The sequence below is a fragment of the Lathyrus oleraceus genome, chromosome 7, assembly GCF_024323335.1.
Source record: "Lathyrus oleraceus cultivar Zhongwan6 chromosome 7, CAAS_Psat_ZW6_1.0, whole genome shotgun sequence".
NCBI classification, from domain to species: Eukaryota; Viridiplantae; Streptophyta; class Magnoliopsida; order Fabales; family Fabaceae; genus Lathyrus; species Lathyrus oleraceus.
The window spans coordinates 16,182,290-16,198,419 of NC_066585.1; the positions used below are offsets into that span (position 1 = coordinate 16,182,290).

General features: G+C 38.6%; 1 protein-coding gene and 1 pseudogene across 1 annotated transcript; one reads left to right on the forward strand and one right to left on the reverse strand.

Annotated features, from left to right (window-relative positions):
• Positions 1 to 388: 388 nt before the first annotated feature.
• On the reverse strand, positions 389 to 2,770 carry LOC127101741 (uncharacterized). The gene is made up of 5 exons (XM_051039188.1): positions 2,313 to 2,770; positions 2,059 to 2,198; positions 1,771 to 1,971; positions 928 to 1,323; positions 389 to 675 (listed from the first exon to the last, which is right to left on the reverse strand). The coding sequence occupies exons 1-5, from the start codon at positions 2,768 to 2,770 to the stop codon at positions 389 to 391; spliced, it is 1,482 nt and encodes a 493-aa protein (XP_050895145.1).
• Positions 2,771 to 14,878: 12,108 nt separating this feature from the next.
• On the forward strand, positions 14,879 to 14,978 carry LOC127109054 (uncharacterized; annotated as a pseudogene).
• Positions 14,979 to 16,130: the final 1,152 nt, after the last annotated feature.

Here is a 16,130-nt window from a genome sequence, read left to right on the forward strand (position 1 = left end):
ACTTTGAGACAAAGCAAGCATTGGATATCACATATCTGGATCTAGTGGTGATCCATTCATTAAGATTTCCAATAATAAGTTCCTTTGGATGATCTTTCGTAATTCTGGTATAGGGACCTTTTTTGGCTTTAGGGTTATCTAACTGAGTCCTTGCTGGCTCAATGTTGGACTCAATGTCTTCCATATTTTTTGAAGTATCAGTCTGCTGAAATGATATTCCAACATCTTCATCGACATCAATCCCTTTCCCAATAATTGAATCACCAACCATAACTTTAATGGATTCCATCATGACCTTGGTTCTGGAGTTAAAAACCCTGTAAGCTTTGTTGTTTGTAGAGTAACCAAGAAATATCCCTTCATCAATTTTGGGATCCATCTTTCTCCTCTATTCACGATCAGCCAGAATGTAGCATTTACTCCCAAACACATGAAAATATTTAACATTAGGTTTCCTTCCTTTCCACAATTCATAGAGAGTAGATGAAGTACCGACTCTCAGAGTAACACGATTATGGATATAGCAAGCAATCTTCATTGGTTCAGCCCAAAAATGATAAGGAAGATTTTTTGCATGAAGCATGACTCTAGCTAATTCTTTTAAAGTTCTATTCTTACATTCTACCACTCCATTTTGCTGAGGAGTGATGGGAGATGAGAATTCATGACCAATACCTTCAGAAGAACAAAATTCAAAGAATTTTTCATTTTCAAATTTTTTCCCATGGTCACTTCTGATTCTAACAATCACACTTTCCTTTCCTCTTTGAAGACGTTGACAAAGGTCTTTAATTACCTCAAAAGTGTCTGATCTTTATTTGATAAAATTCATCCAAGTAAACCTTGAAAAATCATAAACAACCACATAGACATACCTCTTTCCACCAATACTTTTAACTTGCATAGGCCCCCCAATTTGACACTCACCACAGACTTTACCCTCCTCAATTTTGAGTTTTGGTAGACCTCTAATAGTTTCTTCAAACATAATCTTCTTCGTACCTTTGAGATTCAGATGTCCAAGCTTCTCATGCCACAACTTGACTTCATCTTCCCTAGACATTAAACATATGGAAGAATAAGTAGTTTGTTGTGGTACCCTTAAATAGCAGTTGTCTTTAGACCTAACTCCCCTCATCAGAACTTCACTCTTCTTATTGGTAACCAAACATTCTGACTTGATATAATTGACTTTTAGACCTTGATCACATAACTGATTAATGCTGATAAGATTAGCAGTCAATCCTTTTACAAGAAGAACATCAACAAGTCTAGGAAGTCCAGTACACATTAACTTTCCTATCCCTTTAATTCCACCTTTACCTTCATCACCAAAAGTAAAAAAACGGGTGGAATAAGACTTAATGTCCACTAAATACTTCTTGACCCCTGTCACATGTCTAGAAAATCCATTGTCAAAGTACTAGTCTTCTCTAGATGAAGCTCTAAAAGTAGTATGGGCTATAAGACAAGTATCAACAGCCCTAGGTTTCCACTCCTTTCTAGTTTTGATCATCATCTGATTAGCCCTAGGATATGTTGGATGTTTTAGATAACCATACAGCCTATAACAGAAAGGCTTTATATGTCCATATATACCATATTAATGACATTTCCAAGGCAAAAACTTGACTTTAGTTTGAGTTTCCTGATGTATGGTAGGATGTTGTAACATTTGGTCGGACATCATGGGCTCATACTTCCTTTCTGGAGGAATAAATTTTGTCACAGAGGTTTTTCCTTTCAGAGATTGGTAATCAAAACCTATACCTTTTAAGTCTCTAGACCCTTTTCCAACTTGAAGAATTTCATCTAACATAATAGATCCATTGTTCAACCTTCTTACTGATTTGGTCATGTTTTCAAGTTTAGAGTTCAAAAGGGTTACCTCATTTTCAAGAACAGTGACAGTAGATAAAAGTTTCTCTTTTTCAGCCTGCAGTTGAGCTATGATTCTCTTCTTCTTTTCTCCTATCTTGTAAACCTTTTAACTTCTAGAACACAGTTCTCTGTAGGATGCAACTAATTCTTCATAAGAGACATCATCATCATAGGAACCTTCATCAGATTCATATCTACCACTAAAAGTTGTAACATGCTTAGCAGTTTCATCATCAGGTTCACCTTTAGAGTCATCATCAGACCAAGAAATAGACAGGCCCTTCTTTTGTTTCTTGAGGTACGTGGAACATTCTAATCTAATGTGACCAAAACCCTCACATCCATGACACTGAATACCTTTTCCTTGATTTGGATTCTCCTATGTTCTTGCTTTCCTCTGAAAGTCATTGTTCTTACTAATGTCTTATGACATGTTCTTGACATTTGGTCTTGGCTTTCTGTCCATTCCTTTTAGCACCTTATTGAATTTCCTTCCAAGAAGCACAATAGCATTAGAAATCCCTTCATAAACCTCCATGTCACATTGAACTTCATCATCATCAGTGTTGGAGATAAAAGATATGCTTTTGTTCTTACTTTCAGATCTATCACTGATAGCCAATTCAAAAGTTTGAAGTGACCCAATAAGCTCCTCCACTTTCATGTTGCAGATGTCCTGTGCTTCTTCAATAGTTGTGACATTCATGTCAAACTTCTTAGGCAAATACCTTAGGATTTTTTTAACAAGCTTCTCCTCTAACATCTTCTCTCCCAAGGCACTAGATAAATTGAAAATATCAAGAATATTCATGTGAAAATCATGAATACACTCATCATCTTTCATCCTGAGATTCTCAAATTTAGTGGTCAGAAGTTGAAGTCTTGACATTTTTACTTTTGATGTGCCTTCATGAGTGGTTCTGAGGATTTACCCTGCATCTTTAGCCATAGTATAAGTATTTATTAACTGAATATATTTTTGTCAACTCCATTGAACAAGGAATTCAAGGCTTTGGAGTTTCCAAGAGCAAGTTCATCTTTTTCCTTAGATCAGTCCTCTTCAGGCTTCAAATTAGATATCTCATTCCCATCTTTGTCTTGCATCATAGGATGTTCTCAACCTTTGATATCTGCTTTCCTGGTTTTCTATCCATAGATTTTGGGAAAGTTACCATACGTGCCTTCCAGTAGTCATAGTTGGTTCCATCCATAATAGGTGGTATGTTGAAAAAATCCTCCTTCCTTGTTCATAGTACCAAAAAATATCTCCCTAGACCTCACCCAAAACAGAACAGGGTGCCTACTCTGATGCTAATTGAAATTTTGGTACGCAAATAACAGATGTCGTATACGATGTCACGACACCAGGATCAAGACATGTCACACAAGAAATAAGTACGCAAATAATATATGTCATATACGATGTCACGACACTAGCAACAGGATATGTCTCACCAGAAACAATTACAGTGTTAAAGTAAAAAGCAGAAAGTAAATAACACAAGTTAATTGTTAACCTAGTTCGGTGCAAAATCATCTACATATGGGGGCATCCAAGCCAGGAAGGAAATTCACTATAATAGTATTAGTTTGAAGTTCTAAACAACCTCTGGTTTTACAAACTTCTCACCTAATCACTACCCTTAGAATTTCTATCTAAGACTCTCCTAGATATGAGACCCTTCTCACTCATCTTCAAGCATATAACAATGATAACAACTTCTAACAATAAACAAAAGATACACTTCCAATAAAACAGAATCCACTATTTCTTAAAAGCTCATGAGTGATTCACAATTACAACTCAAAAACTCAGTCCAATTCAAGCATCTAAGTGATACAAGAATGGCTCACAAATAACAATGAATAAACTAAACCCTAACAAAGACTATTACATATGCAGCTGATCGCTCGACTGTGTGAGTCGAGAATGGGATACAAACTGCAAGTGCACAGTTCTATCGCGTAGTTTTAAAAGATATCGATCCCACAGGGACTTATGAATCGATGTACCGTTATCTAAGGTTACTACGTAAATCTAAGGTGAAAATGTTTGATTGTTTGGGGAAAGGAGCTAAGAGCTAAACTAATATCTAGATTAAATATTAATAAAACGGATATCGGTATGTAGTTCGTCAAAACTAGGGAATCAATTCCTTGTCGGTCTCTCGGTTTTAAAATAAATCGTTTCGACTAACTTTATTGGTTAAAGGTTTTATCTCAAACTCTCGCTCTGTTGAAGAAACCATGATCTTATGTTAATGTTGCTGTCACTTATAATTAAGTCAAAAATCATATTTTGAAAACAATAAAGTTGCAGAAACTCTTTTTAAGAAAATACTGACCGTTTTAAACACCCTTATCTCAAACTCTCGCTCTGTTGACTTAGGTTATACAATTAAATCTAAATGCTTAACTCTCGTCCTCACATTCAATCTTTAAATATACTTTTTGGAAAAAGGTCAGAATTTAATTAATTCTAAAACTTGCTCTCGCCCTGAGATAGATTTAATGACTAACTTACACTGTCCAGTTAAAACCTCAAACTCTCGCTCTGTTGGTTTCAACTTCTTTATGTCTTTTACTTTTGTAAAAAATCTTGTTATTAAACCTGTAAGTTAAGACCATAAAAAGATTGATTCTAATTTTAAGTTTGAATAGACCGACTTAGTCTTGACCCCTTATTCTGCTTACTTTACATACCGATACCTAGGCAAATTAGCCAGACATGCTAACTAAATAATAATTATTATCATGCATACACAGACTCATTTCAGGCAGGCAATGTAAATAAACAGTAGAATAAAACATTAAAAATTAAATAACTATTAAAGAACCTGAATGCGTAATACAATGGTCTTTGAACACTCCTCCACAAGCCGGTAGGATTTGTTCTTCGATTCTTCAATTAAACAGTAAATTAAATCAAGGAAATAAAAAAAACTCGAATATAACGTAAGGTTAAATCCGGTATAAAGTTGCACAGTAGTTTCCGGTGTAGAAACTACTACGCGAAAAATATCTAAAAGCTAAGAACGGGGGAAAATAAATTGCAAGGGAAAAAGAAAATAAAGCTTGCAAAATAAAATAAATAAAGTGAACGATGCTGGAAAGGAAGAAAAATAGGCAAAGGCGTGAAAAATAAATTTGGCAGAGCTTCCGCAAAACTGAGCGTGCAAAAACTGTGTGTTTGGAAGTTCCCAATTTGCTGCTATTTATAAGCTGCTGGTGTAACCACTTTTCAAGGGTTTCCGCGTGCATGGTAGTAGGCTTCCGAGGGTTAAGCGTGCGTGGAAGTGGGCTTCAACGTGGTCAGTTGAGTTCCTTGCGCCAAAAATATAGAGGACTGGTGTGACGTTCGTCACACCATGTGTGACGTCCGTCACAAGGTTACTTCGCGTGACGCTCGTCACGCGTCCTGTGACGTCCGTCACAGGCACAGCATTGGTGACTTGTGCGCTTTGGGCTGGGCTTTGGCCTTTGGTTCCTTTTCTCTCCTTTTTGTTGCTTTTTACACCTCCTTTTCTTCCCTTTTTCACTTTTGCTTCAAAATGGGTACCTGATATAAATAGAAGAGAAATACTGCATAATATCTGATAAAATGGAATAAATTAAAGTAAATGATAATATAATCTAATTAAATTAAGTCTTAAAATGTGATATAATTTCGTGTTATCAAACTCCCCCATACTTAAATCTTTGCTTGTCCTCAAGCAAAATTCAGTATAGAACTTATTAAAAGTTTTAGCCGGATGAAATTTTAAAGCACACATCAATTCGTACTAGGTTGCCAATGGATTTTTGTTTAGGAGGACTTGAGTTTAATCTTGACATCAACAACTACCGTTACAACCTCAGATAACCCTACCTTATGCCAATCAGTTCAAGTACCCTATGATAGCTATCCTGGTTCCTTTTGTCTTATTTCACCCGCTTTCATTCTAGCGAAATCACATTAAGCCCTTTATCCTTTCGCGCACATAGTGGAGTAACCGGTTAGTGATTATGATCCGCTTTTAGCTAGAAGTTCTGGTACATAAGTCGGATAACTTCATTATTCAGTCCATTGCAAATTGCGGGGGATCGAACCGTAGTCCGCCCTACCAAGTTCAGTACCAGATTCCTACTGAACCAATTCATAATGGATCTTTCGTATTGTGCTTTTGCATGATCTGCAACCTTTAGGTTAAATGATCTGGTAAGGATCACCTAATTTAATTATCTTAGGTTACTTTGGGGATCATTCACTTATATTCATCGGCTCTCCACGTAGTTTGCTATTAAGATGGTGCTGACTTCTGTATAAACTACTTGGGGTTGCCATAGAACTAAAAGTTCAAGGAATCGGTATAATGGGTACTTATCCTGATCTAACATATTGAGGTTCTCAGAGCGTTGTTATGGTAATGATTTTGTTTTGATTTCACTCAAATTTTATAAAGTAGGCAACCTTTATACTTGTTGGGTGTGTTAAAATTTTTGTTATGGCTCAGGAAATTGAGGGGAATAGATAATAGAAAATTTTCTTCACATTCAGGACTTAACTTAAAAAAATTATTTTGTTTTTATAAGGAATTAACAATGAAAAGGGAGAGTACAAACTTGAAACAAAGATGAGAATGGAAAGAATAATGTTTCCCCCCCCATACTTGAACTAAACATTGTCCTCGATGTTTGAAGGGAAAGAAATACAAAATGGAAAGGAAAAAGAAAAATACAACTAAGGCTGCCTTCCACCTCTGGTTCTTGGTCCTGGTGATCTTTGACGTATGTCTAAGCTGTCGAATCTGCTAAACAACTCAGTAAACCGCTGGTCGGTTATGGCATTCCGAGCATCCTGTTGCTGTTGCATTTGACGCATCATCTGCATCATCTCTGTATTCTGTGCCTGCATTCCATCGATAGCATCCATAATGTCATCGTTGGTCGCGGGCCTTCGTCGTCGACGACGTTGGGAGGATGGGCCGGCTGCATTACTGGAAGGGTTGAGCGGGACTGACGGTTGTGTTGGCGGATGATCACCTTGTTCCATTTCTTCAAACTCATCTGTTTGCTGGTTTGTTTGTGAAGGCTCGGTGGTTTCAGGAGCGCTAAGATCGTAGAGGTGGCGGTTCGGGTTTGTGACATCGGTTAGGGTGGTATTGGGTAGCACAACACTTGGGACAGCTTGGTTGTTCACCATAAGATAGTATCCTCCGCCTACTCTGTTTTTAATCAGGCGGCTGGAGCGACAATAGCTGATATCCATAGACAGGGGTGGTAGGGATTCTAAAGTTTGGAGTTTATCCCCTAGGTTCAGGCCAAGTGCTATGGAGGTTATTAATCCACCAATTATGAATGGTTGCCGGCCTCTAGCACATAAGGTGCGGATATGATGAAGGAGAAAAGAGGCGGCGTTTACCTTAGTATCCGATTCGAAAACGCACTGGAGGAAAAAGAGTTCTTTTGAATTGACCTTACTGTTGTTTGGTCTTCCAAAGAGTGTGTTTTGCAGGATACGGAGAAAATAACGGATGGTGGGGTTATGGATGTGGGAGAGAAGGAGTTCTTCCCAGTTGTAGGTATTTATACCGGAAATTTTCTTAAAAAGGTCGAAAACTAGAACTGTGTTCCAGTTTGAGGTTGGAGGGATTCTGGCATGGAGCAGACCTTCTGTGGGAAATTGTAGCATGGCACTCAATTGGCGTTGGGTTAGAGAGTACTCGGTGTTAAACATACGGAAGGTTGCTGTACCGGTTAGAAATTCACCTTCACCGGCGGGAGTGGTGTAGTCGTAAGAACTTAGGAATTCTAAGGTTAGGGAAGGATAGGTGGGTTGGTTATGGGTGCAAAGGAAGGTTAAATCGGCTCTACGGAGCATCCACTCGATACCTTGGAGTAAGCCCAATTGTTGTAAGCAAGTTAAATCGGGGTACCTGGTGGGAGCGACGCCTCGCTGTTGGAAGCGCTCGAATTGCTCTTGCTGATAGTTGTCATCTCCGGATCGGAAGATGATATTTCCGAAATTTTGATTTCCCGCCATTGTGATGAATTTTTGAATGAGTGATTTGGAAAGGAAAAGAAGTGTATATTTGATATGAGAGAATTGTTTGTGGTGAAAGAAGGAGGTTTGGAGGGTATTTATAGGAGAAAAATGTGGGAGGTGAAAAGAAAGAGTGGTTGAAAAGTAATTAATTGTGGTAAATAGAAAATGAATGGGGAATGTAAAAAGGTAAGGGTGTAACGTTCGTCTCCAACGGCTCCTTAACGTTCACATATCTGAGAGGCGTTACGCTCGTCACAAGGCTGTGACGCTCGTAAAAGGTACTAAGTGTGCCGTCCGTCATGGGATGTGTGACGCTCGTCACACCGTTCTTTTTGGAAAGGCTTAGTAGCGCTTCACAGAATTACTTTGGTAGCGTAATTTAATATTTTATTCTGCTTATGAACGTTTTAGTCTGTAGCTTAATTTAGTATGCATGCTTACTTGCTTTGTATAATAATAATAATAAGTAATAACAGTAGAGCATAATAGGCATTGCAAAATAAATTAACTAAACAGCTTCAATAAAAAGGATCATAATGTATTACAGGAAGGGAAAATAATAAAATGAAATAGAAATAAACATGAATTCAAATAACATTAATGAAAAAATCTAGCCTAAAACTAAATAACTTAGAAAGAAAAATAACTAAATTCCATCTATCTTCGGATCTCTGGCCGGAGGAGTAAAAGAGTTAACATGATGCCGTAACATACGTAACTGACTTGCCGTACTGCTCATGTGTTCTAGGACTGCAAGTCTCAAGCTGTGGAAATCTTCCCTGAGGGCGTTTTGTTCTGACATCAAAGCTTCAATGACAGTTTTAATATCTGTTCCTGGCATATGATGTCGGAGATCAGGCATGGCTGATTCTTCAGTCAGGACAGGCTGAGGAGGAGGATCAATATCATGGTAGCCGGATGGAGTCTGAGGGTCAGATTCAGCAAGAGAGATATGGTCAACATAATGCTCATAGTCATCACAAATCTCATAATCCTGGATGGATTCAGTGGATCCAGCAGGGGTTGGGGTTTCATTCAGGTTATAGAGCCAGTTCCTTTGGTTATGAATACTAGTCCTAGGATCGGGCAGGGTGAATAGGCAGAGAACCTGGTTATCAATAACAAGCTCAAACTCATCATACCCTATGTTTGCTATAAACATAGTGTTGAAGAGGAAAGGTATACTCATAGTGGTAATGCCACAAAAAGGGTTCAGGTCAAGCATAGGCTGACGTAGTCCAATAGCATTACCTATCATAGTTATCAGGCCGCCTATTCTAATGGGTGCTCTCTCATCCTGGATAAGGTGGTCCAAATTAGCTAACATAAAAGTAGCACCGTTTACTGGACGGTTCTGGGAAGCACAAAATATGATGAAGAGTTCATCACGTGAAACTGAAGTACTATTTGGCTTCTTCCCAAATAAAGTGTGGGTCAGGATCTTATGGAAATAGCGAAAAGCCGGGTTATGTATGTTTCCAGAGAGAAACTCATGTTCTTCGGGCTCATCATTTCCAGTCAGCTTACCCCAAAAGTGTTCAAGCTCTCTATATTCAAGAAGTTCTTCCTGGCTTATAGTGAATGTATCAAAGGAGGTAGGAAAACCCAAAAGGTTGGTGAAGTCTCTAGTATTAAATTGGTACTCCATATTGAACATTCTGAACTGGATAAAACCTCTGGTAATTCCTTTTCCATGGCTAGGTAGATAGATTAATGAACTAAGGAATTCTAGTGTGAGTCTCCGGTAGGTGGTGAAATGTCTCAGGATAGGGGAGGTCTCCCATCCTATCTGATTCAGCAAAAACAGGACACTCTGTCTCAGTCCAAGGGCAGTCATAGCCCAATCATCAGGATATAAACTAGGTAGCATCTCTCTAGTGGCTAGTTCTTCAAACCTTCGTTTCTGAGCCATTCCTCTGAACTTGATACCCATACGATCAAAATGTCCCATCTGGTTAGTGTTAACTAGAGAAAAGAAAACATGAGTTTAAGTCAGGATTTGGCCAAATGCCGAAAGAAGAATAGAATTATTATTATTATATATAGATATATATATTTTCTTTTTGAATAAATCAATAATGAATATTAAATAGAAATTAAAAGAATAATTAAGAGAAAAATAGAGAAATGATAATAATAATAAAATAATAAAATAACAGATTAATTTGTGGGTTGTCTCCCACTAAGCGCTTTGTTTAAATGTCGCAAGCTCGACAGAGAAACTGTTAAATATTGTCTATGAGTCCTGGGGGCGTTTCGTCTAAGTGTAGAATTTGCGAATCCTCGTTGGTTTCCGCATAGTGATAATGTTTCAGACGTTGCCCGTTTACGGTGAACGGTTCTGTAGATTGTCCTTTAATTTCTACCGCTCCACTGGGAAAGATTTTAGTGATATGGAAAGGTCCTGACCATCTGGATCGTAGTTTTCCCGGGAATAATTTTAGTCTGGAGTTAAATAAGAGTACTGCGTCGCCTTGCTTGAAGATTTTCCTTGATATACGCTTATCATGCCATTGTTTTGTTCTTTCTTTATAGATTTTGGCATTTTCATAGGCGTCTCTTCTGAGTTCCTCTAATTCGTTTATGTCAAGGATTCTCTTTTCACCGGCGGCTTTATAATTCAAATTTAAATTTCTAATAGCCCAATAGGCTTTATGTTCTAATTCTACCGGGAGGTGACAGGATTTTCCATAAATGAGCTTAAATGGGGTCGTCCCTATGGGAGTTTTATAAGCAGTTCGGTATGCCCATAAAGCTTCTGGTAATTTCAATGACCAATCTTTCCTTGAAGTGGCGACCGTTTTTTCTAGTATTTGCTTGATTTCTCTGTTAGATACTTCCACTTGTCCACTGGTTTGAGGGTGGTAAGGTGTTGCTATCCTATGTCTCACTCCATATTTAAGTAGTAGTTTTTCGAGTACCTTGGATATAAAGTGCGATCCACCATCACTGACTACTATCCTTGGGATGCCAAATCTCGGAAATATTATATTTTTAAAGAGTCTAGTTACTACTCGGGTGTCATTAGTTGGAGAAGCTATAGCTTCGATCCACTTTGATACGTAGTCAACCGCCACGAGTATGTATTTGTTACCGAAAGAGGATGGAAATGGTCCCATGAAGTCTATTCCCCACACGTCAAAAATCTCTACTTCCAAAATACCATTTTGTGGCATCTCGTCACGTCTAGATATGTTTCCCGTGCGTTGACATCTGTCACACTCCTTAATAGCCGCATGTACGTCCTTCCATATAGTTGGCCAATAAAAGCCAGCTTGTAGGATTTTAGAGCAGGTCTTGGATGTACTTGTGTGTCCACCATAAGGCGCGGAGTGACAGTGTTGGATTATATTTTCTACCTCTTCTTCGGGTACACATCGACGGAAAATACCATCGGGACCTCTTTTGAAAAGTAAGGGATCATCCCAGTAATAGTGTTTTATGTCGTGGAAGAATCTTTTCTTCTGCTGGTAAGATAAAGTAGGTGGAACTATTCCGGCAGCTAAATAATTAACTAGATCAGCGTACCATGGTATGACAGATATAGCTAAGGTGGTTTCTACTTGCATGTCGGAGTTGTTCTCTTCCAAAGTAGCTATGAGTTTGTCATACGAGAAATCATCATTAATGGATGTTCTTTCTGGTTCAAGGTTCTCAAGTCTAGAGAGGTGGTCTGCTACTACGTTCTCAGTTCCTTTCTTGTCCTTGATTTCTAAGTCGAATTCTTGTAGTAACAAGATCCATCTTAGGAGTCTAGGTTTAGCATCCTTTTTTGTTAGAAGGTACCTGATAGCAGCGTGGTCGGTGTAAACTATTATTTTGGCTCCTACCAAGTAAGAACGAAATTTATCTAGCGCAAATACTACTGCTAGGAGTTCTTTCTCGGTTGTGGCATAATTCATCTGTGCTTCATCCAGGGTTCTGCTAGCGTAATATATAACATGGAGCTTTTTATCCTTTCTTTGTCCTAAAACAGCACCTACAGCATAATCACTGGCATCGCACATTATTTCGAATGGTTCATTCCAGTCTGGTGTCTGCATAATGGGTGCGGAGATCAATGCTTGTTTAAGAGTTTGAAATGCTTTTAAACAGTTATCGTCGAATATGAATTCAGCATCTTTCATTAATAGTCCGGTTAAGGGTTTAGTTATCTTAGAGAAGTCTTTGATGAATCGTCGGTAGAAACCGGCGTGTCCTAAAAAGCTTCGTACTTCTCTCACGGTTCTTGGGGGTTGAAGATTTTCGATTACCTCTATTTTGGCTTTGTCTACTTCAATTCCTCTGTTCGAGATGATGTGTCCTAAAACAATTCCTTCTTGTACCATAAAGTGGCACTTTTCCCAATTAAGTACTAAGTTTACTTTTACACATCGTTCAAGAACTCTTTCCAGGTTTTCAAGGCATTCTTCGAAACTTTGTCCGTATACAGAAAAGTCATCCATGAATACTTCCATGATGTTTTCGAGAAAGTCGGCGAAAATTGCCATCATGCATCTTTGAAAAGTTGCAGGGGCATTACACAGACCAAACGGCATTCGTCTATACGCGAAGGTACCAAAAGGGCATGTGAATGTTGTCTTTTCTTGGTCATCAGGGTGAATTGGTATTTGAAAGAAGCCTGAATAACCGTCTAAATAACAGAAATGTGAATGTTTAGCTAATCGTTCTAACATTTGGTCAATGAATGGTAAAGGGAAATGATCTTTTCGGGTTGCTTTGTTTAGTTTCCTATAGTCAATGCACATTCTCCATCCCGATTCGATTCGTTTAGTTATAGTTTCTCCTTTTTCGTTTTCAATAACGGTTATGCCGCCTTTCTTTGGTACAACGTGTACAGGACTAACCCATTCGCTATCAGATATAGGATATATAATACCTGCTTCCAATAACTTGGTTATTTCTTTCTTTACTACCTCACTTAGGATCGGATTTAGTCTTCTCTGGTGTTCCCTAGAGGTTTTACCGTCTTCTTCTAACATGATGCGATGCATACAAATAGAAGGGCTTATTCCTTTAAGATCGGTTATGTGGTATCCTAGTGCGGTTGGATATTTTCTTAAGATATGTAGGAGTTTTTCTGTTTCGAGTCTTCCTAGATCTGCATTAACTATCACAGGTCGTTCAAGTTCTAAGTCTAGGAATTCATATCTCAGATTTTTGGGAAGTGTTTTCAAATCAGGGGTTGGTTTGTTAAGACACTGCGTAGGATCTGGTGTTATTGCTAAGCATTGTTTAGATTTGTCTTCTAAAAGATAGTCAGATGATTTGTCTTCTCCTGACTCTGCTTCTTTTATGCATTCATCGATGATATCCATGAAGTAACATGTATCTTCTATTGCAGGTGCTTTCAAGAATTTGGAAAGAATGAATTCAATTTTCTCTTCACCTACTTCGAAGGTGAGTCTTCCTCGTTTTACGTCTATGATTGCACCGGCAGTTGCTAAGAATGGTCTTCCTAGTATAATAGGTGTAGTATCATCTTCTCTAATGTCCATAATTGTGAAGTCAGTGGGAATATAAAACTGACCTATGCGTACGGGAACGTTTTCAAGGATTCCTACAGGATATTTGATGGAACGATCCGCTAGTTGTACAGACATCTTGGTCGGTCTTAATTCTCCCATTTCCAGTCTCTTACATATGGATAAAGGCATAACGCTAATTCCGGCTCCTAAATCGCATAAGGCTTTGTCGATGACAAATTTTCCTATGTGACAGGGTATAGAGAAGCTACCCGGATCCTTGAGTTTAGGAGGCATGTTTTGGATTATAGCGCTACATTCGGCAGGGAGTGTAACGGTTTCACTATCCTCAAGTTTCCTTTTATTAGAAAGAATTTCTTTTAAGAATTTAGCATATGAGGGCATCTGCGTGATAGCTTCGGTAAATGGAATTGTAACGTTTAATTGCTTAAGGAGATCGACAAATTTTCTAAATTGGCCTACATCTTTGGTTTTAACAAGCCTTTGAGGGTAAGGTATAGGTGGTTTGTAAGGTGGTGGAGGTACATAAGGTTCCTTCTTTTCTAGGGTATCCTTATTACTCTCTTCCTTTTCCTTAGGTTCACTTTCCTCAGTAGATTTCTTAGGGTTTTGGTTTTCTATCCTTGGATCAGACGGTCCTTCCACTTCCGTTCCACTTCTTAATATAATTGCATGAGCTTGGCTTCTCGGATTAGGTTGGGGCTGTCCAGGGAATGTACCAGTTGGTGCAGCAGTAGGTGCTTGTTGTTGAGCTACTTGAGATATTTGGGTTTCTAACATTTTGTTATGGGTAGCCAAGGCATCTACTTTGCTTGCTAGTTGTTTAAGTTGTTCGCCAGTGTGTATGTTCTGGTTTAAGAAATCTTTATTGGTTTGTTGTTGGGAAGCTATAAAGTTTTCCATCATGATTTCCAAGTTGGATTTTCTAGGGGTATTATTGTTAGGATTTGGTTTCTGATATCCCGGAGGTATAGATGGGGTTTGATTCGGAGACTGTCCAGGTGCGTATAAAGCATTATTACTCTTATATGAAAAGTTTGGATGGTTCTTCCAATTTGGGTTATAGGTATTCGAATAGGGGCTTCCTTGAGCATAGTTTACTTGCTCTGTTTGGATTCCAGTCAAGAGTTGACATTCCGCAGGAGTGTGGCCTTGGATTCCACAGACCTCGCAATTCTGAGTTATAGCAACCACGGCGGTTGGTGGTGATACGCTTAAACTTTCAATCTTCTGGACCAAAGCATCCACTTTTGCATTGACGTGATCAAGGTTACTTATCTCGTACATGCCAGTTTTCGGTTGAGGTTTTTCCACTGTTGTTCGTTCGGTTCCCCACTGATAGTGGTTTTGGGCCATGCTCTCGATAAGCTGGTAAGCATCAGCATAAGGTTTGTTCATTAGTGCACCACCTGCAGCGGCGTCTATTGTTAACCTTGTATTGTATAAGAGACCATTATAAAATGTGTGAATTACCAACCAGTCTTCCAAACCATGGTGTGGGCAAAGTCTCATCATGTCTTTGTATCTTTCCCATGCTTCGAAAAGAGACTCGTTGTCTTTCTGTTTAAATCCGTTTATCTGGGCTCTTAACATAGCTGTTTTGCTTGGCGGAAAATATCGGGCAAGAAAAACTTTCTTCAACTCGTTCCATGTGGTGACTGAGTTGGAAGGGAGAGATTGAAGCCATCTTCTAGCGCTATCTCTTAATGAGAAAGGAAAAAGACGAAGTCGAATTGCCTCTGAAGTGACACCATTAGCTTTAACAGTGTCAGCATATTGAACAAATACGGATAAATGAAGGTTTGGATCTTCGGTAAGATTTCCAGAGAATTGGTTCTGTTGCACAGCCTGCAACAGTGAAGGTTTAAGTTCAAAGTTGTTTGCTTCTATTGCGGGAGGAGCAATACTTGAATGCGGTTCATCTTGCGATGGAGCGGCGTAATCTCTAAGAGCACGAGCTGGTTCTGCCATCTCGGTTAAAGAAGGAAAAATGTTTTTGATATCAGGAAGGTTTATAGGAGGGAGATTGTTTTCAGCACGATATTCCCGAATTCGTCGTAAGACTCGGAGATATAGTTCGATATCGTTGATTCGTAAATAGAGCGGTTCGCCTTGAGAGCGAGTGCGTGGCATACAAATCAACGAAAGAAAGAATAGAAGGAAAAAGAAACCTTAGTCTCTACAGCGTAACGGAAGAGTTACGATATCGATTGAATAAAAATCCCCGGCAACGGCGCCAAAAACTTGATCGCTCGACTGTGTGAGTCGAGAATGGGATACAAACTGCAAGTGCACAGTTCTATCGCGTAGTTTTAAAAGATATCGATCCCACAGGGACTTATGAATCGATGTACCGTTATCTAAGGTTACTACGTAAATCTAAGGTGAAAATGTTTGATTGTTTGGGGAAAGGAGCTAAGAGCTAAACTAATATCTAGATTAAATATTAATAAAACGGATATCGGTATGTAGTTCGTCAAAACTAGGGAATCAATTCCTTGTCGGTCTCTCGGTTTTAAAATAAATCGTTTCGACTAACTTTATTGGTTAAAGGTTTTATCTCAAACTCTCGCTCTGTTGAAGAAACCATGATCTTATGTTAATGTTGCTGTCACTTATAATTAAGTCAAAAATCATATTTTGAAAACAATAAAGTTGCAGAAACTCTTTTTAAGAAAATACTGACCGTTTTAAACACCCTTATCTCAAACTCTCGCTCTGTTGACTTAGGTTATACA

Excerpts from the sequence above, each read along its gene's own strand:
- LOC127101741 (XM_051039188.1), bottom strand. The coding sequence starts at position 2,770 with ATGTCAAGACTTCAACTTCTGACCACTAAATTTGAGAATCTCAGGATG. Across the intron at positions 2,199-2,312 it reads AGACCAAATGTCAAGAACAT|ATTAGAATGTTCCACGTACC; the intron begins GTCATAAGACAT and ends TGGTCACATTAG. Across the intron at positions 1,972-2,058 it reads TAGATATGAATCTGATGAAG|GAGAAAAGAAGAAGAGAATC; the intron begins GTTCCTATGATG and ends TTTACAAGATAG.